At 44.2% G+C, this 22502-nt stretch overlaps 2 protein-coding genes across 6 annotated transcripts in view; one reads left to right on the top strand and one right to left on the bottom strand.

Moving 5' to 3' along the window:
• Positions 1-22502, top strand: part of LOC137563019 (disintegrin and metalloproteinase domain-containing protein 9-like) — a 116022-nt gene that overhangs the window by 73125 nt on the left and 20395 nt on the right. For 2 of the 3 annotated variants that reach the window (XM_068274943.1, XM_068274944.1), the window contains exons 18-21: positions 4111-4191; positions 5204-5315; positions 7654-7801; positions 12177-12262. In XM_068274943.1, coding sequence (XP_068131044.1) covers positions 4111-4191; positions 5204-5315; positions 7654-7801; positions 12177-12262 — 427 coding nt within the window. Of the gene's footprint in view, positions 1-4110; positions 4192-5203; positions 5316-7653; positions 7802-12176; positions 12263-13753; positions 13896-22502 lie in introns of those variants that run through there. The other variant, XM_068274946.1, reaches the window with a different exon arrangement.
• The window catches only part of DUSP26 (dual specificity phosphatase 26), a 41134-nt gene continuing 35878 nt past the window's right edge, over positions 17247-22502 (bottom strand). For all 3 annotated transcript variants that reach the window (XM_068274950.1, XM_068274949.1, XM_068274948.1), the window contains one exon: positions 17247-20399. In XM_068274950.1, the coding sequence (XP_068131051.1) occupies positions 20206-20399 (194 nt within the window). In that variant the 3' untranslated portion in view covers positions 17247-20205. The remainder of the gene's footprint in view (positions 20400-22502) is intronic.

Consider the following 22502-nt stretch of genomic DNA (forward strand, 5'->3'; position numbering starts at 1 on the left):
CACAGCGTGGCTGGCAAGAAAAGGTATAAAAGAAGAAAAACTAATGACATGGCCTCCTTGTTCACCTGATCTGAACCCCATTGAGAACCTGTGGTCCATCATAAAATGTGAGATTTACAAGGAGGGAAAACAGTACACCTCTCTGAACAGTGTCGGGGAGGCTGTGGTTGCTGCTGCACGCAATGTTGATGGTGAACAGATCAAAACACTGACAGAATCCATGGATGGCAGGCTTTTGAGTGTCCTTGCAAAGAAAGGTGTCTATATTGGTCACTGATTTGTTTTTGTTTTGTTTTTGAATGTCAGAAATGTATATTTGTGAGTGTTGAGTTTTGGTTTCACTGGTAAAAATAAATAATTTAAATGGGTATATATTTGTTTTTTGTTAAGTTGCCTAATAATTATGCACAGTAATAGTCACCTGCACACACAGATATCCCCCTAAAATAGCTAAAACTAAAAACAAACTAAAAACTACTTTCAAAAATATTCAGCTTTGATATTAATGAGTTTTTTGGGTTCATTGAGAACATGGTTGTTGTTCAATAATAAAATTATTCCTCAAAAATACAACTTGCCTAATAATTCTGCACTCCCTGTATTTTATAGCACGCGTGTTAGGAAATAGCGCGAGTGTACGCACACGTTGATTTTAGCGCACGTACAGCGTAACACCGAGCGCATGCTATGTAGATATTTGTGCCACGTTAACATGCGCAAAACTTTGTTAGCGCGCGTAAAACTTTAGTAAATGCATAGCACGGCCGTGCTATGCGTTAGCACGGTTTAGTAAATAAAACACATGGGGCCTGATTCACAAAGCGGTGCAAACTTTTTCGCGGACTTTTGCGCGCGCAAAGTGCCGCGATTCGCGCGATCGCGGACTTTTGCGCGCGCAATTTGCCGCGGTTCGCAGCAAATTGCGCGCGCACAAGTCCGCGATCACGCGAATCGCGGCACTTTGCGCGCGCAAAAGTCCGCGAAAAAGTTTGCACCGCTTTGTGAATCAGGCCCATTGTATTTATTCATTTCCGGGTGAAAGACTTCACTTCCTGACTGACGTCAGGAAGTGAAAAAACAGTATTGCTCTGCAAAAGCGCTTAGAAAAGCATTTTAGCAAAGATCGCAGCCCGCAGGTAAGCAACAAATCGAAAAACGCTGGCATCAGCGATTTTCGATTTTCGATATGAATAAGGCCTTAGAGATAATTAGCAATATTTTCATATTGTTAGCATTTTTGTCCTGAAGGTATCTGCGGAAATGAGATAAATGAAAGGTGCCCATATATCAAAATATGTATGGGCAGACTGACCAAAAGACAGAATTCTTTCTGATCAGAGAGAGATCTGTTCCCTGCCCATTCACCACAGGTTGATTCCCAATTGATTTGTGACCTCTGCATTCGCGCACCCCCCCCCCCCCCCCCACACACACACGCTCTCAGGACCGGTTCTATTAACAATGGGGGCCCCCAGGCAAAATTAAAAGGGGGGATTTGACAGACCCCCCCAACTAAAAAGCAGCATTAGAGGTCCTTTGTTGCGACCACATTTTCTCAGAGGGCCCCTGACCTGGCTGCTGCCACCCCAGATCACCCTTTAATTAAGATGTGCTCCCTGGGGCCCCTGCAATGTATTTGGCAGAGTAGCGTCTCATCTGTCCTGTGCTACCAGGTCATAAAGGAGAAGTGACCCTGCAAGTATGAACTTACTTGGGGAGTGCATGGAGCCACGGACTGACAGGGGAGCGCACCCACCTGGACAGGTGCAACACTACTTTGACCAAGACATAGCAGGGGCCTTGGAGTGCAGTGTTAAGTTGGGTTGGGGGGACACCTTGGGGGGCCCCTCCAGGCTCTGAGACCCTGGGACAATTGACCCCTTTGCCTCTATGGAAGCACCGGCCCTGCCTGCTCTGTCCCCCCAATGTAAAATGCCCCCCCCGGTGCCTGGTGCAGTATACTTTACCTGTCCGTCGCTGGCTCCGGGCTACGTCCGCATACACGTGCCCCATGTGGTTGCCGGCATATACGAGGCAACATGTATGATGTCACGGACATGTCCACATTACTCTGGCAACTACATGACAACTACATGGGGCACGTGTATGCGGATGGAGCCCGGAGCCAGCAACATTTTACATTAGGGGGGACGATGCTGGGGGTTCCGTCACGTTTGTCGCTCATCCTGAATTCCTGATGTCACACACCGTTACTGCTGTGTACCTGATTGAGCAAGCCTTCTGATTATGCTCCTGTGGGCGGGAGCTTTCAGCACATGCGCCGTAGCAAGGACAGAACACTCCAGTGCATGGAAGTGCAATCAGGAGGCACGCAGCCCAGGGCCATGCATACAGCTGACAGAAGTGCGCTGCAGCTGAATAGAAGATTGCGGAATGATGGCGAGGGCACAGAAGGACGGCAGGGGGCTGGGAGATGCCCCATATAAGCTAAAATGCTCTTTTTAATTTCAGGTTAGAATTTCCATTAACCACTTCTCCACCATCTTGGCTGATATGACCAAAATCACTGAGCTGGAGAGCATGGGATTCTGACGTACTGAACCTTACCAGCCACATGGTCCATGACATTGAAAGGAATGTGCAGGAGAGGGACTACCTCTACATGTGTGAGGGTAGCTTTGGTGTGGATGAGCGTCTTTGTCCTTGACATGGTCAGGGGCTTTAAGGGAGAGCCTCTGCCACCAAACCTACCGTCACACATAAAGGGAGTTAGCCAGGCCTCCCGCCAGCATCTCTGCTATCGCAATGTCGCCAGGCACCACTGCTGCTCGCACTGTGTCTGTCTACCTGACTATGATTCAGCCTCTTCTCCACTGCAAGGGCTGATGTATGGTCAGGTGGACAGGAGGCAGCATAGCTACAGTCATATATGTATTCGGCATATTTGATTTTCAAACCAATCACTGAAGAAAAGGGCAAAGCCACTTTTACTCTTGCCTTACAAGTGTGTGTTACGCAGGGACGTAGCAATAGTGGGTGCAGAGGTTACGACCACATCAGGGCCCTTGGGCCAGGGGGGCCCGAGGAGCCCTCCCTCAGCTGCAGTATTAGCTTTCTATTGGACCTGTGCTCATAATAATCACTTCTATAGATACTTTGAATAGTAGTAATCAATAACAAACTGTTCCCCATCCCGTTCTTGCACCTCTGACACCGTTGTTGCCATTGGCAGGATTTGGTGTGCCGTATCAATTGTTATATGTAGAGTGCTTAGGGGGCCCCGATATAAAACTTGCATTGGAGCCCACAGCTCCTTAGCTATGCCACTGGTGTTACGTTACCCTGTTTTACCACAGGGTAGTGCAATGACAATGCAAAGCAATGGGGCCAAGCACACTTACCACATTGCGTTTTGCTGGAAGTGCCCAAATGGCCGCTGAGCCACAGCAAAGTCAGCAGCGCATTACGGTCAGACTTACGTGGTGACGTAATTACAGGGGAAGTAATGTAAGTCAATGGCCAACGCAGAAATGTTAAATATATTGGCGGCGGCGGTGCAGCGCATGCGCAGAACGACGGGAATGCAATGGGGAAACCCGGGAATCCCACTGACGTGTGCAAGGGGGACGGTGCTATGCATATGACCCTATTGGTGTAGGGACATATGCGGAGCATTGCACCGCAGGTGGAGCATAACACCACAAACCCACTAACCGGGTGTAGAACCGGCCTCAAAGTCAAGAGAAATAAGTAAAAAAAGGGAAATTGGAGCAAAACTTGTGCAGGAGTCGAGCAGGTGCTCAGTGCGACCAGTGAATACATTTTATTGGAATTCTGCTCTGCTTTTGCACTAAACTACCCCAGTGAGGCTGAATCATGGAAACCAATGCAGGGGCACTTGAAACAAAGCTGATGTAAAACAATGGCAAACGTGGAGCAGCTGCTAACAGCATCCACCCTGAATCACTGATCCAGGCATCTGCTCCACTTTTCCCTCTCATGTACCTTGCACTGGTTCTGACACATCTGCCTTGCTATATCAGGTTTGGCACAGGCTCTATTTAAAGACCTCGGAAATGGAGTAGTAAAACAATGTCATCTTATGTTTCCCTTAGTACCCACCTGAATAAATACATTTCCTTTTTTCAGATATGTATTAAGCAAGTCTGCAGAGACATTTCCAGATTATCGCAAATGTGTGAACGTGATACAACTTGCCATGGGCACGGAGTAAGTATTACCATGGGGATGACTTCTGCCTATAGCAAGTTATTTGTTAGAAAAGACTGACATCAGTGTGCTAGTAGTGCAACTTCTTTTTATTTTTTTCAAAGGTGATATAGTGACAGAGGCATAGCTATGGGGGGGGGGGGGGGGGGGGGACATGTGTCCCCGGGCGCAGCACTGTGAGGGCACTCAACATGGCAGCTGCACCCCCACATGCATGAGAGGTGGCCATCTGGCTGCCCGAAGTGTCCCTGCTTCTCTAATACAGATGCATTAGGAGCAGCAGAAAAAGCGGGGCACATTTGGCTTACTAACGAGGGCACATCTGGCTATCTAAAGGGGGGAAGGGGAGACATCTAGCTATCTAAAGGGGGGAAACATCTGGCTATCTAAAGAAGGGCACATCTGGCTATCTAAAGGGAGGCACATTTGGCTATCTAAAGGGGGGGAGGGGGCACATCTAGCTATCTAAAGGGGAAACATTTGGCTATCTAAAGAGGGGCACATCTTGCTATCAATATGGGGGCATATCTGGCTATCTAAAGGGGGGAAGGGGGGACATCTAGCTATCTAAAGGGGGAAACATCTGGCTATCTAAAGAGGGGCACATCTTGCTATCAATATGGGGGCACATCTGGCTGTCTAAAGGGAGGCACATTCGGCTATTTAAAGGGGGAGGCACATCTGGCTATCTGAACGGGGGAAGGGGAGCACATTTGGCTGTGTAAATGGGGGTAAGGGGGCACATCTGGCTATCTTAACTATCTAAGCAGCATTTTGAACATTTGACTCCACCCATGACCAAGACTACTTTCTTATGTGTGACCATGCCCATTTTGTCAAGGGGGAGTGCAAAAACTGTATTTGTCCCCATGCACTGAAAACCCTAGCTACGCCTCTGTACAATGAATACTTCTAAGCATGACATACCTGTATTCTTTGTCATACATTAATAACACAATGACTGCATTATTGGTGCTGCAAAGCCTTTATAAGTTTTTACCCTTTATTTAAGGTTTGCAATAGTAAACACACATGTCACTGTGATCCTGAGTGGGAGCCACCATTATGTGCTGAGCCCTTGGAGAGTGGGCAATATACTGGACGACATGCATCTGATGTGTTTGGTGAGTCAAAGTAACACTTTCTTTCCAGTCGGGACATAGAACTATAGCAACCTTTGCTGATACGGAATTGCAGCCATAAAACTATTTCCTGGCAGAGAATAGCTTCTGAATATAGGGTAGAGATAAAAAAAGATCAATAGTTCATAGATTTTGGCTACTTGGACATTGAAAGACTGTATCAGCCATATGAGATGAGCAAAAAAGGGATCAGCAAACCAGGCTGGGTTGACGTATAAAAGGCTGATATTTTATTGAAGAAATCCACAGACAGTGCAATAAAATCACAGGATCAACTCACGCGTGTCGGGCCTACCATCTGCCCTTAATCGTAGTTAAAAGTGAGCCTGTATAGGGAGGAATTTATATGAAACCAGGGAGGAGAAGACTCCACCCCCGGAGACACACAAATCACTCCTTAAAGAGACATACATCCCCAAAAACACTAAACAACAAACTTCTATAATAACATTGAAATAGCATATCAAAGATGTATAAAAAGTTACCACTGAGTTTTAACAGTATGAATATTTGAGCAAGAAAAAAGAGAACACCAACCACACAAGATACAGTAAGATAGATGGGCATAGCATTCAACAGAATGTAAAAGTGCACACAATCTCTCAATATGTGTAAACCAAGCTCAAATCCCACTTTTTATTAAGACCCTGTGGTGTGCGAGTGCCCAATCTATGGATCCAAAAGGCTTCACGTTTCAACAACAACCTTTGAATGTCGCACCCTCTGACTGGACAAACCACCCGCTCCACCCCCTGGAACCTAAAGGAAGATAAATCCCCCCTATGTACAGTTTCAAAATGTTTTGAGACAGCAGACAGTAGTGCACCCCACATATTGAATACAACATGAGATGCAGGATATAACATAAATTGTATATTTAGTATTGCAATTCACATATTGTCTGATAGGAAAATCCTTATTGTACGCAAAGGAAAATTACCCCTCTTATGACAATGACAATAATTGCACGTAGAAAAGCCACAGGGGTACGAACCCACTGTGGCCAACCACGTAGGAGTGCGAGAGGTGGAGGGGGACATTGTATTCAATATGTGGGGTGCACTACTCGCCATTTGAGAGCGCGCATAGCAGAACATTATTGTGGTACAAATTGGAACACGTTTCGTAAGTCTGCTGTCTCAAAACATTTTGAAACTGTACATAGGGGGGATTTATCTTCCTTTAGGTTCCAGGGGGTGGAGCGGGTGGTTTGTCCAGTCAGAGGGTGCGACATTCAAAGGTTGTTGTTGAAACGTGAAGCCTTTTGGATCCATAGATTGGGCACTCGCACACCACAGGGTCTTAATAAAAAGTGGGATTTGAGCTTGGTTTACACATATTGAGAGATTGTGTGCACTTTTACATTCTATTGAATGCTATGCCCATCTATCTTACTGTATCTTGTGTGGTTGGTGTTCTCTTTTTTCTTGCTCAAATATTCATACTGTTAAAACTCAGTGGTAACTTTTTATACATCTTTTATATGCTATTTCAATGTTATTATAGAAGTGTGTTGTTTAGTGTTTTTGGGGATGTATGTCTCTTTAAGGAGTGATTTGTGTGTCTCCGGGGGTGGAGTCTTCTCCTCCCTGGTTTCATATAAATTCCTCCCTATACAGGCTCACTTTTAACTACGATTAAGGGCAGATGGTAGGCCCGACACGCGTGAGTTGATCCTGTGATTTTATTGCACTGTCTGTGGATTTCTTCAATAAAATATCAGCCTTTTATACGTCAACCCGGCCTGGTTTGCGGATCCCTTTTTTGCTCATCTACTTCGTTATGGCTTGGCTGACCTGATCCTGCACCGACTGTGTGACGCCTGGGGGTACAGAGCGTTTATGAACTTACTTTGTCGCGTATCAGCCATATGAGCTAATACAAAATTAAAGTAAACCTATAGGGAAAAAAGTGCCTCTGAGGGGTACTTACCTCGTGGGATTCTAAAAAAAAAGTAATTTTCAGCAGTAGGAGGATAGACAATTGTTTATCTCCTCAGTCATCCGTTTATTTTCACCTTGGGTGAAAGTAATCAATTACTACCGGTATAAATGCAAGTTTGGGTGGCTTCATACATTGGTAAAGAAGTTTGGAAAGACCCATTCGGCAATGTTTAAACATTAAACGTGGTTATAGAAAAAATGTGCAAACTTGGCAAAATGTAGTTACAGTCTCATTACAGATTTCATCTGACACTAGCTGCTGCTGAAATTTGTTGAAAATACATAGACATACGTGATTTTAACTGTGCATGGCATAATGTGCAATCAGTTCCTACAGGTATACTGTCCTATACGTAAACATGTTTTTTTCTCTGCAGAGAAGAGTGCTGACAGCTGCATAGATGAGACCATAAATTTAAGAAACTGGCTTTTGATAGTATTCCTATTAGTAGTACCAGTTTCTGTTATTATAACAGCAACTGTGATCAAAAGGAAGAAGTTGAAGAACTTATTCCAAGAATGCATGTAAGTACGATTCCAGATTATATCCATGTAAAGCATTAGTATATGAACAGAGGGGAAAGCTATACAGTATGTCTAAGAATATTGACGATTCAGTGCCTTTCTAAAAGTGCCCATAGAAATAAGATGACCATGCCCTCACTTAGCCTATGAAAATACTGACTTAGCCTATAAAAATACTGACTTTAAAGGGAACCTTAACTGCCATGGGAAAATAAATTCACTTACCTGGGGGCTTTCCCAAGCCTCCTGCAGCCGTCCTGTGCCCGCGCCGGTCCTTCGGTGCCCTCCGGTCTCCCTCCGCCGCTAAGTTTCGATTTCGGACGACTGCCAGTCGTCCTCGGGCCTCTTCCGCATTCCTCGTCGTAAACTGCAGTAAAGCGCGTCCGCATGACGCGTTTGGCGTCATGCGATGACGCGTTTGGCGTCATGCGGACGCTCTTTACTGCAGTTTACGACGAGGAATGCGGAAGAGGCCCGAGGACGACTGGCAGTCGTCCGAAATCGAAACTTAGCGGCGGAGGGAGACCGGAGGGCACCGAAGGACCGGCGCGGGCACAGGACGGCTGCAGGAGGCTTGGGAAAGCCCCCAGGTAAGTGAATTTATTTTCCCACTGCAGTTAAGGTTCCCTTTAAGGTCCTGATTCATCCTTCCCATTACCAATAGCTGCAAGGTGCAGAAACCAAAAACTACTACAGTGTCTTGTACTTCAGGAGCCGTTGCCAGCACCATTAGCACAATTTAAAAAAAGGGATCTTAGGAGCCCCTGGTTTCAAATAGCTGAAAGGGCTGTCATGTTTGAGAAGTTAACCCCCCTGCTCCCTTTTCACTGCCATTACGTGAAATTCATTACGTGTGACTAATGTTATCTGTTCTAAGCATGTCTTCCTACTCATCCTCCCCTAATGCTTAAAGAGTAACTGTCAGGCTGCAGAAGCTAATTTAAACCTCTATTCTCCTGTGTTAAACAGTTTAGAAGGAAGCCCAAAAGCAATTAGTGAAGATAAAAATCTCAGTTACCTTTGATGTGTGCTTATCAGCAAGTCTGTTATTCTTAAGAAGACGCAAGCCGCATACCATACTGCAAAGCATTCTGGGGCTCTCCCCTCGGCTGCTAATGAGACGTTACAGCAGCTTGTAATCGCGTAGCACTGATAAATCTCGGGCAGAGTACACTGCAGGAGTCAGCTATTGTTCCTAGCCACATGGCTCATTAATATTCACTGCACACTGTGTTATTCAAGTACAAGCTTATCTGTGATCAGGAAGCAGGCAGGACATGACGACACATTTGACAGAAAAACATGGAGCCTGCCATGAGCTGTCAGGAGCATCATTCTCTGCATATACTATATACAAATTCTGTGAAATCCAAACGTGGACAGTGAAATGCATATGTAATGTAAGTACAGCCAATCTTTAGCTACTGATATATGTGTTTATTTTCTCTGAGACCTTATACCTAACAGCTCCTCTTTAATAAAGTTTGTTTGATCTAAGCTTGTGGGCAATTAAGTCTAATTAGGTGAGTTCTTATCTGCCTTCTATCTTCTGTTGCTTGCAACCGGCTTGCTGGAGGAAGGGCGGAGGAAGTACAGGAAGTAGAAGGATTCTGCATGTAATTAATCCTTAAAGGGGAACTTCAGCCTAAACAAACATACTGTCATTAAGTTACATTAGTTATGTTAATTAGAATAGATAGGTAATATAATGTTTTACCCACCCTGTTTTAAAAGAACAGGCAAATGTTTGTGATTCATGGGGGCTGCCATCTTTGTCATGGGGGCAGCCATCGTTTTAGTTGAAAGGAGGTGACAGGGAGCATAAGACACAGTTCCAACTGTCCTGTGTCCTGATAACCCCGCCCAGCTGCATGCGCTAGGCTTCAAATGTCAAATTCAAATTGTAAAAAAAAAAAATTGCACCAAAACAGCAGAACGAGAACAACAACATCAGAAATCCCATCATGCTTTGCACAGCATCAGGGGAAAAATCCCTGGGCAGTTTTCTTCTGTGCAGCTAAAACTGAGGCTTGTATAAGAGAAACAAAGTTCTGATGCTGTGAAACTGTTAAAGAAACACCAGGCCTTTTCAGTGCTGCTGAGTCGATTTTTAGTCTGGAGGTTCACTTCAAAGCGTAACTGAAGTATCTTTTAAAGGGGCACTATTGCTAATTTCATCTATTTTTGTCCCCTTAAAGGGAACCAGAGACGAAGCACCCTTGTGTATTTTACCATGTATATCAGTAAGAACATTAGAGAAAACACTTACCATGCTCTCTGTTTTCTCCTCACTGCTAAAAGTGTCTGTTAACAGCAGTCACAAGAATCCCAGACTGAGCAATTAAATCTGGCTTTGCTGGGAATGATTATAGCTGAGTCATTAGCAAAGCCACAAGGGGGCAGGCTTGGGCTTGAAATAACACCACAGAATACAGACTTAGCTATAATCTTTCTGTAGCAAAGCTAGACAGAGCAGCCTGACTTCTTAGTCGGGGATTCTTATCAGACGTGATAACAGTCAGATTACACAGAGAACAATGAAACAAAGGGCAGATTAGGTGTTTACTGTCATGTTCCCACTGATTTATAAGGTAAATTACAAGAGGGTGCTTCATCTCTGGTTCTCTTTAACATACATATGCCTTATTGGAGTTATGCTATTGCTCAGTATATAGTCTTATCAAAATGTAATTTTACACTTGTAATAAACATTTAGAGACAGTCAGTCATGTCAGTAGTAAAACCTTTCCAACGCCAGTTCAGCATAAACCATTCTGTAGTAGGGAGGCATCTGCTACTGATCCTTGAGCTGCCGTTATTTTCAACCCCTCTGGCCAGCTCATTTATTCTTTTCCATGTTGTAACTGCACTAATGTGCAGTTACTGAGCCCACAGCAGCCGCCGTAAAGTGCAGCACGCAGCCTCCTCCGTACAGCGCAGGATGTACCTGTACGGCTGTGTGATGATACGCTACCCGGCTGCTAAGGACCCCGTTTGTGAAGCTGGCAATAAAACGGACAGCTATTGCTGTCCGTTTCCATGGTAACCCGACCGGCTTCTGAAGTGTGCTAGGCAGCAGCGGCGGCATCAAAGAGCAGACACAAGTGCTACAGCTGTGTCCTGCTTTGTATGTTGCCATAATCATGTTGCCGGCTGGGTTACCATGGGAATTTATGTTGCAATTCACAAGCCCCCTAATAAGTGGTTTTCCAGATATTTTCATCCAGTCAGAAGAATGAATATGAAGTGCATTTGTACCCCTCCTCCATTTCTACAAAGCGCTAAAAGTAAAACATACATAAACACTGGGGAAAAATTATTTTGAACTTTCTAACTTACTTCTCCTTCTACCAGTCGGTGGTGAGGATTTTCCAGTAAACTTTCCACCCAACTCTTTCTTAGGATAACTCTTTTGCTTTTCACATGCCCATTCCCATTCTTTCCAGCAAATCTTTTATTTCCACTTCTCACCCAAAAAATGTACTTATTCCTGGCATAAGGGATTGCAGGTGGTACCCCAATTGAGATATAATAATCTAAAAGTAGTTTGAGGTGAGAAAAAGCAATATTTATTGAAAAAACTATGGACAATGCATTTCGCAGGCTGAATATCCCTTCCAGGGGTCAATACAAGTGTCTTTCTGCTGCAAGCAAACAAAGCTTTATTGGGATTCCTATGTTCTCTCACCCATTAGGTGTTGCAAGGAGGAGGCTTATTGTCTGACCTGAAATGTGGAGCACAAAATCATACTGTGTCAATGTTTGTCACATGACGACACCTTTGACAATAAAAATAAGTTTGCAGTAATCAATTATTGGGGAAGGGTATTGACATTTGCAAACCTTGTAAATTCTTGCGAATTACTTTAAAAAACATTTTTCAGTGGCTTTTTTTTCTAGAGCATTCAGGCCTCATGTGCTGCTTTCTTCACATTTATGGCATTATTCATTATTTTACTGATTTGATTTACTTACTTAAGAGGATCCTCAGTGTAAAATAAACATTCAATGGATCGTCTTCTAATACAAAGTTTCTGCTCTGAGCCATGTAAGTGCCAAACCCAATTTTGAACACAACCCAGTCATGCTTGGCAAATAAAATGTTTCTGATTTGTGATGCCATAAGCGTGATAAAAACAGAACCTGAGGCCTGCCACCCAGACCAGGCATGTGAACAAGCGTCCATGCAGCAGATGCAAAACTTATGCTGGCCTGATGCACACACTCCACTCACACCGTTGTTACAAGTGTTTGCTATTCATCTACTGGATGTGACACGAATAAATCAGCTTAAAATCAACAGAGGCAGTTCTCCTTTGTAACAAAATAACTTTATATTAGAAGACGATTGAATGAATATTTAATTACACTGAAGGTGCTGTTCAAGCGGAGAGGAAGATTCAACTAGTGAAGACCCTTCTGAAATGGCACAAGAGACTCCTGAGCAATCGAAGGAATCAGGTATAGTCTTATTATTACTTACACTTTCCTATGTACTGGTAGTATAAAGAGTACCATTTATCGGACTATAAGATGCTCCTGACCAGAAGATGCACCAAGGTTTAGAGGACAAAAACCAGGGGAAAAAATATATACACTAAACCTGGTGCATCCATGGTGTAGGGGCCCCTTTGTACCTCATGCCCCCTTGTACCTTGTGTCTCCCCTGTGTCCCCGTGTGTCCGCCTCTGTCCTCATTGTGTCCTCCTCTATTTCCCTTTGTGTCCTCCTCTATGCCCCTTTGTGTCCCTCTATGTCCTCAGTTTGTCCCCCTGTGTCCTCCTCTGCATGGGCACAGTACAGGGGTCCCCGACATTGTGGCGGGTTGGAGGTGCGTATTGGGAGGTGTTCACAAGTCACGAACTTCCTGCAGTTGGACTATAAGACGCAGTGACTTTTCCCCCCACGTTTGGGCGAGAAAAAGTGAATCTTACAGTCCAAAAAATACAGTAAGGCCTTTTGCACACTACATGCGATTCAGATTTATTTTTTTTTATACGATCCGATTTTTGATTTCGATTAAAAAAATACTGCATGCTGCTACGATTTTTAATCGGAATCAAAAAACGGATCATATAAAAAATTGTAATCACATGTAGTGTGCAAGAGGCCTAACTTGCATTGTGATTGACAAAAGACTTTCTGTAAATAATAGTCTATTTCACCTTAACCCTTCCTGGACCAAAGTGATTGAAATCTATTCCCTGTTTATGTGCGGTCATCCCTGCTAGGGCATATATTTCAATCACCCATGGTGCTCTCGTCACTCTGGTGCCGCTTCAGCCTGCTTTGCTGTCATAATGACAGCAGAGCTAGTTCTTCAGCATACTGTGTGCAAGAGGCCTAAAGGGAGCGAATGGGCCAATGAAGAGGAGGGAATCAGAGGGCGGTAGAAAGGAACACTGCGGTAAGCCTGCCTCTTCCTTTCTGGAAATTTGCCTTTAAACGGAATTCAGATTGGGGGGAGGATGGTGGGTGTATGGGGACTGACAATGCAGAAGAGGGACTGACACAGCTCTGTGCTTAAAGTGAACCTGTAATGAAAAAAACTGCCCCTGGGGGGTACTTACCTCAGGAGGGGGAAGCCTCTGGATCCTAATGAGGCTTCCCCGTCCTCCTGTGTAGCCCGGAACCAGCGCAGATCCGGCGCAGGCACAGTACCAGCTTCCCCCTCCAGCTCTGGTGGTAATAGCCTAGCCCAATCATGTTCACTCTACACATCTGCTCAGTAGATCGGATCTGATTGGGCTTGTCTATTTCCTCCGGCCCCTGAGGGGGAAGCTGGTACTGCTGCTGCGCTGGATCTCAAAGGAAAATGATTGTTCTAAAGTAAACCTAATCAGGGGAAGGTCAGGAATGTGTCTGATGGATTTTTAGACCAGAGTTGCTTTTCAGTGTCAGTTTTGAAGTTTAATTTTAATTGTGTTTTTTTGTTTCTGAATGTTCTAATAGGTCATGGATCTGGTCCACCCGTTTGAATGAGAACTGCTGTATACAGCCTCAGTATATTGTTGTATGACAATGTTGTTGCTTGACGATCTGTTAGTTTAGTTTATGCCTATATGTGTTTCTGCAATAAATATAGTAAATAATATAGCTTAATCAAGTTGGTTAGATATTGGTAGATGCTGGCAGTGTGAAAGCATGCATGTTGGCTTATAACATCTTGAAGCGGTGTGTAGCAAGCACCGCTGGAGGGAACTTTCAATGCGATGTGCTGTGACCCAGGCACTCCTGCACCTCCAAGTATCTTCAGTACAAAATCCACACACGAGTCAGCACCATCTTCTAGTAATAACAGCTCTTTTATTTAGTCAGCAAACATGATGTAATCTGTAGTCAACGACAGCTCTGCTGTTTCGGGCAGCATGCCCTTTATCAAGCCTTACAGCATAACATCAGCTGATGTTATTGGATTTTGTGCTGGATTTTCTGGGGCCAGCTGCAGGTGAACGGAGGGGCAGAAGAGGGCGGTGAGGGAGCGATCAGGCCGGAGTGGGCTGGAGGAAGCCCCAGATATGTATATTTTCACCCATCCCAGGTAACACTTTAACCTTAGCCACCCCCTCCCCCCCTCACCCCAACGGCTAACCTTAGCCCTATCACCCCACAGCTTTTTTTTTTTTTTTTGTAAATTCTTTTTATTGATTTTAATAATTTGACAAAAACATAACGTTTAACAAAAAAAGGGCCCACACGCAGGTGAGCTACAGAACTCATTACAGACTTACATTCATGACTACCGCGTACCATCCTGACCTACCCCTAGCCCCCCCCCCCCCCCCTCTGCTCGTCCTAGTTTATATCAGGTAAAATATTTGCAGTCTATTGCAGCTATTACATATAAAGTATATTTTGTCTGTCATCATGCATTTACAAACTTTGCAACATGTTACCCACCCTCATTCTCTTAGGACGTATCCTTATTACTTGTCCAAGGTTTCCAGACTTTATCAAACTTTTGTGGGCACCCTCTAGCCAAATACGCAGCTTTATAAAGATGCAGTGAGTCATTAATTAGTTTCTTCCAGACTTAAATTGAAGGAGCTTCCGACTTCTTCCAATTGAGAATAATTGCTTTCCTATAGTAATATAGTAGCAATCCTATTAGTGACCTTTGAGCGTGTGTAGGAGCCAGTCTGGTGGTGTCCCCCAGAATGCAATATAACGGATACACTGGTATATTGGTTTTGGTAATCTTCTTAACGTATTCACAGATATCTATCCACTTAGAAGCAATGTTAGGACAACTCCACAACATATGGTCTAGATTTGCGTCACTAGCATTACATCTCCAGCAATTTATCAGGTTCAATCTATCAAATCTGGACAATTTAGAGGGGGTAAGATATGCTTTATGTAAAATTTTAAACTGTATCAGTCTATCTCTGGTCGCAATTAAGTATTGGAAGGGTTTTATCCACACATCTTCCCACTCCTCATCATCCAGACTTGGTATGAGATTTGTCCATGCATTTTTATAAGTAGTAAGGTGGGGTTCAGTTAATAGAATTATATGTTGATATATCGTCGACATGGGTTTACTGAGGTTTTCAGTTAGTATGATACCCTCAATCTCAGATGTTGCGAGTCTAAGCGGGACTCCGCCAAACTGGGCTCCGAAGGCATGGCGTAGTTGCAGGAAGCGAAAAAAAAGTGTGTATTAGGGAGAGAAAAAGCCTCTTTTAGAGAGTCGAATTGTATTAGCTGTCCTGCTTGGACAATATGCTGCAAGTGTGACACTCCTTTTGATATCCAGATTATAGGATCTGGGATTGTAAAGAATTGTGATAATTTTGGGTTATTCCAAATAGGGGTGTTGGGAGAGAATTTGTTATCTGGAGGTCGGGTCCACTTATGCACTAAATCCCAAGCTTTTATAACGACTCTCATATTATTAGTTAGTGGATATGGTGCAGTGGTCCCTCTATATAATATTTGTTTTAAAGCTTCAAAGGAGCCCAGCAGAGCAGCATCTAGGACAGTTGCAGCATTTGTGTCGTCTTGGGACATCCACCAGTGCGCAGTTACTAATTGGCTGGCTATATAATATTTAAATAAGTCTGGAAACGCCAATCCCCCCTCCGTCCAGGGTCTTTGTAGTTTCTTTAGGCTGATTTTGGAGATTTTATTATACCATATGAAGCTAGAGAGGATGGACGTTAGGTTTTTGAAAATATATTTGGGAATCCATGTTGGGCAATAAGGCTGGAGAGAGAGGGCATCCCTGTCTAGTGCCCCTAAATAGACCTATCTGCTCTGATAGTTGTGTCCCAATTCTGATTTGTGAGGTTGGCGATTTATATATAGTTTTGATCCACGAAACTAGCTTCTCCCCAAATCCCATCTTGTTAAGTGTAGACCATAAGTATGGCCATTCTACCGAGTCAAAGGCTCGTTGTATATCCAAGAAGGCCAGAGCTCTTGGAGAATCAATTTTCTCTGATGACTGTATATGTGTAAAGATTCTTCTTAGGTTAATATCAGTGGTTTTGTGGGGCATAAATCCAGTTTGATCTGGATTAATTATTTCAGTAATATGCTTATTTATTCTAGTAGTAATAATTTTGGTGAGTATTTTTAGATCATTATTTAATAGCGAAATTGGTCTATATGATTGACAGTCCAATGAATGAATCTTTGTCTTATCACCCCACAGCTAACCCTAACCCTACCACCCAACGGTTAACCATACCCCGCCCCATGGATAACATTGACCACCCACCCCCCATGGCTAACCTTAAAGAGAAACTGTAACCAAGGATTTAACTTCAGCCCAATCAGTAGCTGATACCCCCATTCCCATGAGAAATCTTTTCCTTTTCTCAAATGGACCATCATGGGTCTCTGTATGGCTGATATTGTGGTGCAATCCCTCCCACAGTGTGATGTCAGCACCAAGGTACTGACATCACACTGTGGGAGCCTTGTTGCATTGTGGGAAATAACAGCTGTTTCCAACTGCCAAAAATGTATCATCTCTTTCCACAGACATCACTTGGCATCAGTAAAAATGTCGCCATGTGATAAATGTCAGAATGTAAATCAGGGAGAGGAAAGATTTTACAATGGGCAAACACTGACTAAATAATTTCTAAATAATTATTGTAAAAATTAAGCACGTTAAGGTGCGTACACACGCACTACTGTAATGAACGATGGGTCCCGCTGGGGGGGCATTCTGCCGATAGTAGTGCGTGTGTACAGGCTGTTTCTACAGAACGCCCGCCCAGCGGGAGGGTCTGACGGACCCGTTGTTCATTACAGTAGTGCGTGTATACGCACCCTTATTTTCACTGCAGTTCCTCTTTAACCCCCCCATGGCTAACCTTAACCACCCCCCATGGATAGCCTTAACCACTCCCTCCACCCGGCTAACTTTAACCCTACTACCCCATGGCTAACCCTAACCCTACCATCCCATGGCTAACCTTAACCCTTCCCCCCCTCATGGCTATCCTTAATAACCCACCCCCATGGCTCACCATAACCTTAACCGTCTTCAGCGCCGCAAAACCCACAAAAATGTTAATTCTCAGGCAACGTCATAAGGGCTCATTGAATTATTGGTAAAGAGGGGAAATTTGGGCAATCGCAGGTGCCCACATTTCCTCTCTTTATTGATAATTCAATGGGCCCCTATAGCGGCGTCCAAATTTCCACCACAAGCAGGTGACCCAAATTTCCTGCTTCCCCTTGGTACACCCATCCACAGTCAATAGAGGTCTGGTCAAAAGTGGTCTTCATGGAAGACTAATCAAATGACCAATACAGAAGGACAGGTGTGCAGAAAAATGACAACACTCTGGTTTAAGAAGTCCAGATGTGTGATATTAGGGATGAGGTATAGAGATGAGTGTCTGCAGGCACCAGTGAAGCATGGTGGTGGAGGAATCTGGCATGTTTAGCATTGTATTTATGCACACAGAGCTTTGGTCAGAAATCATGGTGTCCTCAATGCTGATAAGAACAGACAGATACTTTTCCATCATACCATAAGGAAGGCATCTGATCGGTCCCAAATTTCCCAAGTCGGCCCCTAATCTTACAGGCACAGTCTTAGAAAAGCGGAAGAAAGAGTCCTGGAAGAGATGGTATGGCTTGCAGAGTCCAGTTCTTAACATACTGGACTCTGAGAACACATAACGTGGCAGATCACACGAAACAACGATGAATCTGATGTGTGCACACAGCGCTATTTGCATAATGAATGTTGTATTAGTCATGGGCTCATTTATACATAATTCAAGTTGCGCTATTTGCACAACACCCATGAGTTTGTATAAATGCTGATAATATGTATGTGCACTATGTGAATTACCGTAAATTTTGCAGCTGATTTGTGAATCTGCCCTAAAGCATTTAAAGGATACCTTAGCGTTCAGGAATTTTCAAAACTGGAGGAGCAGGATTGTGCAGCAAGCTGATGCCCACTGCTCCCCTCCGTCCCCCGCTGGGATCTTGTAAAGGCCGCCCGAAGCTACTTCCGGGTCGGCTATGGTCGGTGAGCAGTGCTGTTATGACTACGTAGTGTGCATGTGTAGATCGCTCCCCACCACAGGCATGTGACCAACGAGGACGCACGTTGCCGGGCAGCGCCTGTACACCGCTTACTGCACATGCCTGCTCCCTCCTATCTGAAAATTTCTGAAAGCTAAGGTATCCTTTAAACACCCTATTAACTCTAGACCTTATAACTTTAACAATTTAGGCACATTTGGTTTCATTGTGATCAACATACATGGTAAATCCTATATAAAACATGTTTTTGCCCTTTTGTTATTATTATAAGAATATCTTATCTAGAAGAGACAAAAAATAGTAAGGTTTTTTTTTATTTAAAGCGTATCACTTATTGTATGGTATAAAATGTTTTACCTGTCCACAGGAAAAAAAATGATTTTGGTAAGTGCAATTTTCAGACAATCTACATTAACTACATAGCCTAAAAATACTCCAGCCCTTAAAGTGAAACTCCACTCATGCTTGGAAAATGGCTTAAATCACTTAAAGTGAACCTGAGATGAGAGTGATATGGAGGCTGCCAGATTTTTTTCCTTTTAAGCAATACCAGTTGCCTGGCTGTCCTGCTGATCCTCTTCCCCTAATACTTTCAGGGCCCTTTCACACTTTACCGCACCCCACCGCAGCCTAATGCTAGTCTTTGTAGGAGTTCACACTCCCCATGTTGCGGTATGCTGCGCCGGAAGAGCCCTATCTAACGCATTTCAATACCTATGTTAACGCGTGGCTCCTGCGGTGATCTGCGTCGGGCAGGAAGTCATAAGTCTATGGCAACACGCGCATTTTTAAAAAAAACGCCGCAGTTATCTGCACCGTGCATACGCGGAAGCATATTTTAGAAATACACTTCTGTGCACAACATCAATTGGCAAGCAGGGAGTGAGCGCCACTTCCTGTTTGGCCGGATGCCAGACAGGGATTATCGCATACTAACGTAATAATCCCTGAAGACCTGTTTTTGGCGGTGCGTCACCGATATCTATGGTGTGAAGCTGGCCTGAGCCAAAGATCCTTAACAAGCATGCAGCAGATCGGGTGGTTCTGAAAAAAATCTGACAACATTAGCTGCATGCTTGTTTCTGACACTTCTGCAGGCAAATAGACCAGCAGGGCTGCCAGGCAACTGGTATTGTTTAAACGGAAATAAATATGGCAGCCTCGTTCTCGCTGTAGCTTCAGGTTCCCTTTAAATCCCTTAAAGTCAGCTCTATGCGTTAAATCCCTTAATATCACTCGATACATTGCAGAGATCAATTGCATTTGCAAACCTTTTTTTCAGCTTCCTTACATGCAAGCAATTAAAATGCGTGCATACAGAACACTTAATCTGCAATGCTCCCTCCAAGGAAAGTAAGAGTGTCAGTGGATTAGTCCAGGTGCGGAAAATGAGTAACAAGCTTCTGCTCTGTGCAGATAATTACTCTGCAGATGGGGAGCTTCCAGGCAGCTCGTACACCACAAAAGCAATACAGATTCCAGGATTATAAAAGTTCATCTCCAGCTTCAGACCATTTGAAAATCCATAGTTGGCCCAACAAATTAAAATCAAATATACTTCTTAATAACAATATAAGCTCAGCTGGATAGTATACACGTATGGCTGTTCCCGGATCAGAGCGTAACACAGTAAGGAGTCTTTGGGCAAGGCTCCCTGATGATCCCGGTCACCCGTGGACTGCACCCTAAGTGGCTCGAGGCCTGAAGTGTTTTGAGTCCGCCAGGAGAAATGTGTGATATAAATGTTCTGTGTCTTGTCCAAATTGCAAATGGTATTGTGGAGCACCAATCTATGTGGCCACTCTTAATGAAAGAGGATCTTCGCTTTGAGGAGGAGTTTAGGGTCTTAGGGCCAAAGTGATGAAGAGTCTTGAAGGTGAGATCTAGTGGTTTCTCCTCAGTGTGCTTTCCAGAGTCAACAGCTGACGTAGAAATCCACGGTTAGGAATAATTCCACGTTTGTCCTTTACCGTGTTGATAGCTTCAACCAAAGTCATGCGGTGGTAGATCATCAGATAAGCAAGAACCAGTGTGGCCGATCTGCTGACTCCCACTGCACAGTGCACCAGAATCTTTCCTAAGATGAAAACAAGATCATTAAAAAGGTGTGCTGCACCCAGATGTGAACACGTTAAACTTAATGCTATTATATGGTTAAAAAATGTAGCCACTCTGTGACCGCCTATCGCAGAATTGTGGCCTCAGAGTTGCTCCCCAGGACAACTTACGCAGAATTGCGTCCAGTCCGGGGGGCGGAGATTAGCAGGGATTGCACACGTGTATCCCCGCTCTAGTTTAAGGGGCTACGCTTGGAGATCAGCCTGCTAGCCAGCGATTTGGGGGTATAAAGCCCTCGTTTTGCAGCGGAATAGCGGAGGTTTAGCAGGGCTTATAGTTCTGCTTCTGGCTACAAGTTAAAAAAGTTAATTTAGACTCGCTTCAGAGTCTCTTTAATAAACAAAAAAATCAGATGCCACCAACAGAAAGCTCTGTTGGTGGCAACAAAAGGGGGGCAGATTCATTTGTGTGCTAAGTTGTATGGCTCTGCTGTGAGCTGTTAAAGCTGCAGAGCACTGAATTGTAAAAAATGGCCTGGTCACTAGGGGGGTGTAAGCCTGTGGCCCTTAAGTGGTTAAACAGCTGACTAAATATTAATAAATCCGACCAATCAGTGCTGTGATACCTTGTTAAACCTTAAAGCAGTACAGTCACCTACATCCCAACTTTATGAGATAAGAGATACATTTTAAGCCACGCCCAGCCACACCTCTAACCACACCCCTCACCATGCATACCACAAAGAAATCAGAACCAAAAGATGTAGTTTTATCATTCAAACCACACTGATCCTCTCTATCAGCATTAGTTTTTCTTCATTTTAACATTTGAAAATAAGATATAGATCAATTTAATTGAAGGGAATAAAGTTTAGTGTCAGTTAAACACATTTTTCAGTAGAAAAATGAATATACAGTGTATTAACACTGAAAAAGTGACAAATAAGGAAGAAAGAGGGACAGAGGGACAGGGTTCCCAAACAGGGACTGTCCCTCCAAAAGAGGGACAGTTGGGAACTATCTAACTGGGATCCAGTCTGTGATCTAATTGAGGACCACTGGACAGAGCCGGGACAAGGTCCTCCAGCACCCAAGGCTGAGACACCAAAGTGCGCCCCTCCATCCCTCCACCCCAGCCGTCACAGACTGATTGCTATTAGACTAAGAGGCACCCCAGGGCCCCCAACACCTTAATCTCTAGTTATCTGGCTTGTAGTCACTTCCATGTATCTGCTTTTCTTATTTCTTTCTGCTTCAAACACAATTAGGAATGACAGCTGAATGAATTGTGCGCCCCCTCCTACACTGCGCTCTGAGGCTGGAGCCTCTCCAGCCTATGCCTCGGCCCGGCCCTGCCACTGGATCCAGAACACAACTCTTCTTTGTTATATCAGTATTAAGTAGCCCTATCAGTCTCCAGAGAGCAATGTTATAAAGCCGTGCATGACTCCTCCCACCATAGTAGTATTAGGTAGCCAGGTGTGCCCCTAGATATTAGCATTAGTTACCCATATGTGTCCACTAAATAATATTAGGTAGTTAGATGTGCCCCCCAGTATTAGCTTGCCAAATGTGCCCACCCAGTATTATTTAGCTAGATGTATGTAATACCCAGAATTAGGTAGCTAGATCTAACCCCCGAGTATTAGGCAATAGGCAGTCAGTGGTAGTCCCCCCTTATTAGGTGGCCAGATGTAATCCCCAGTATTAGGTAGTCACAAGTAGCACCAGTATTAGGTAACCAGATGTGTTACTCCAAGTATTAAGTAGTACATGTATGTAACACACACTATTAGGTAGTACGCAAGTATTAGATAGCCATATATCCTCCTAGCAGTGGTGGACATAGGCCCTTGCAGGCTGTGCCGCTGCACAAGGGCCCCATGTCCTTTGGGCCCCATGCAGCTCCATCACAACAATGCCCAGATTATTCTCTAGGTTTAGATGTATAGTACTGCAGAAAATGTAAGTGCTATATAAATACATATAATAACTAGTGATATTAGCTCATTTAAAAACTGGCTCTAGGTCTGTCATTGCGGCCACATGCCCTCGCCCGCACCGCCGCACACCCGCCCACCCAGCCGGCCCCCTGGCCCGTCCTGCTTCTGTCCCAGGCTATC

This window comes from Hyperolius riggenbachi, chromosome 3 (genome assembly GCF_040937935.1).
Source record: "Hyperolius riggenbachi isolate aHypRig1 chromosome 3, aHypRig1.pri, whole genome shotgun sequence".
In the NCBI taxonomy this organism is placed as follows: domain Eukaryota; kingdom Metazoa; phylum Chordata; class Amphibia; order Anura; family Hyperoliidae; genus Hyperolius; species Hyperolius riggenbachi.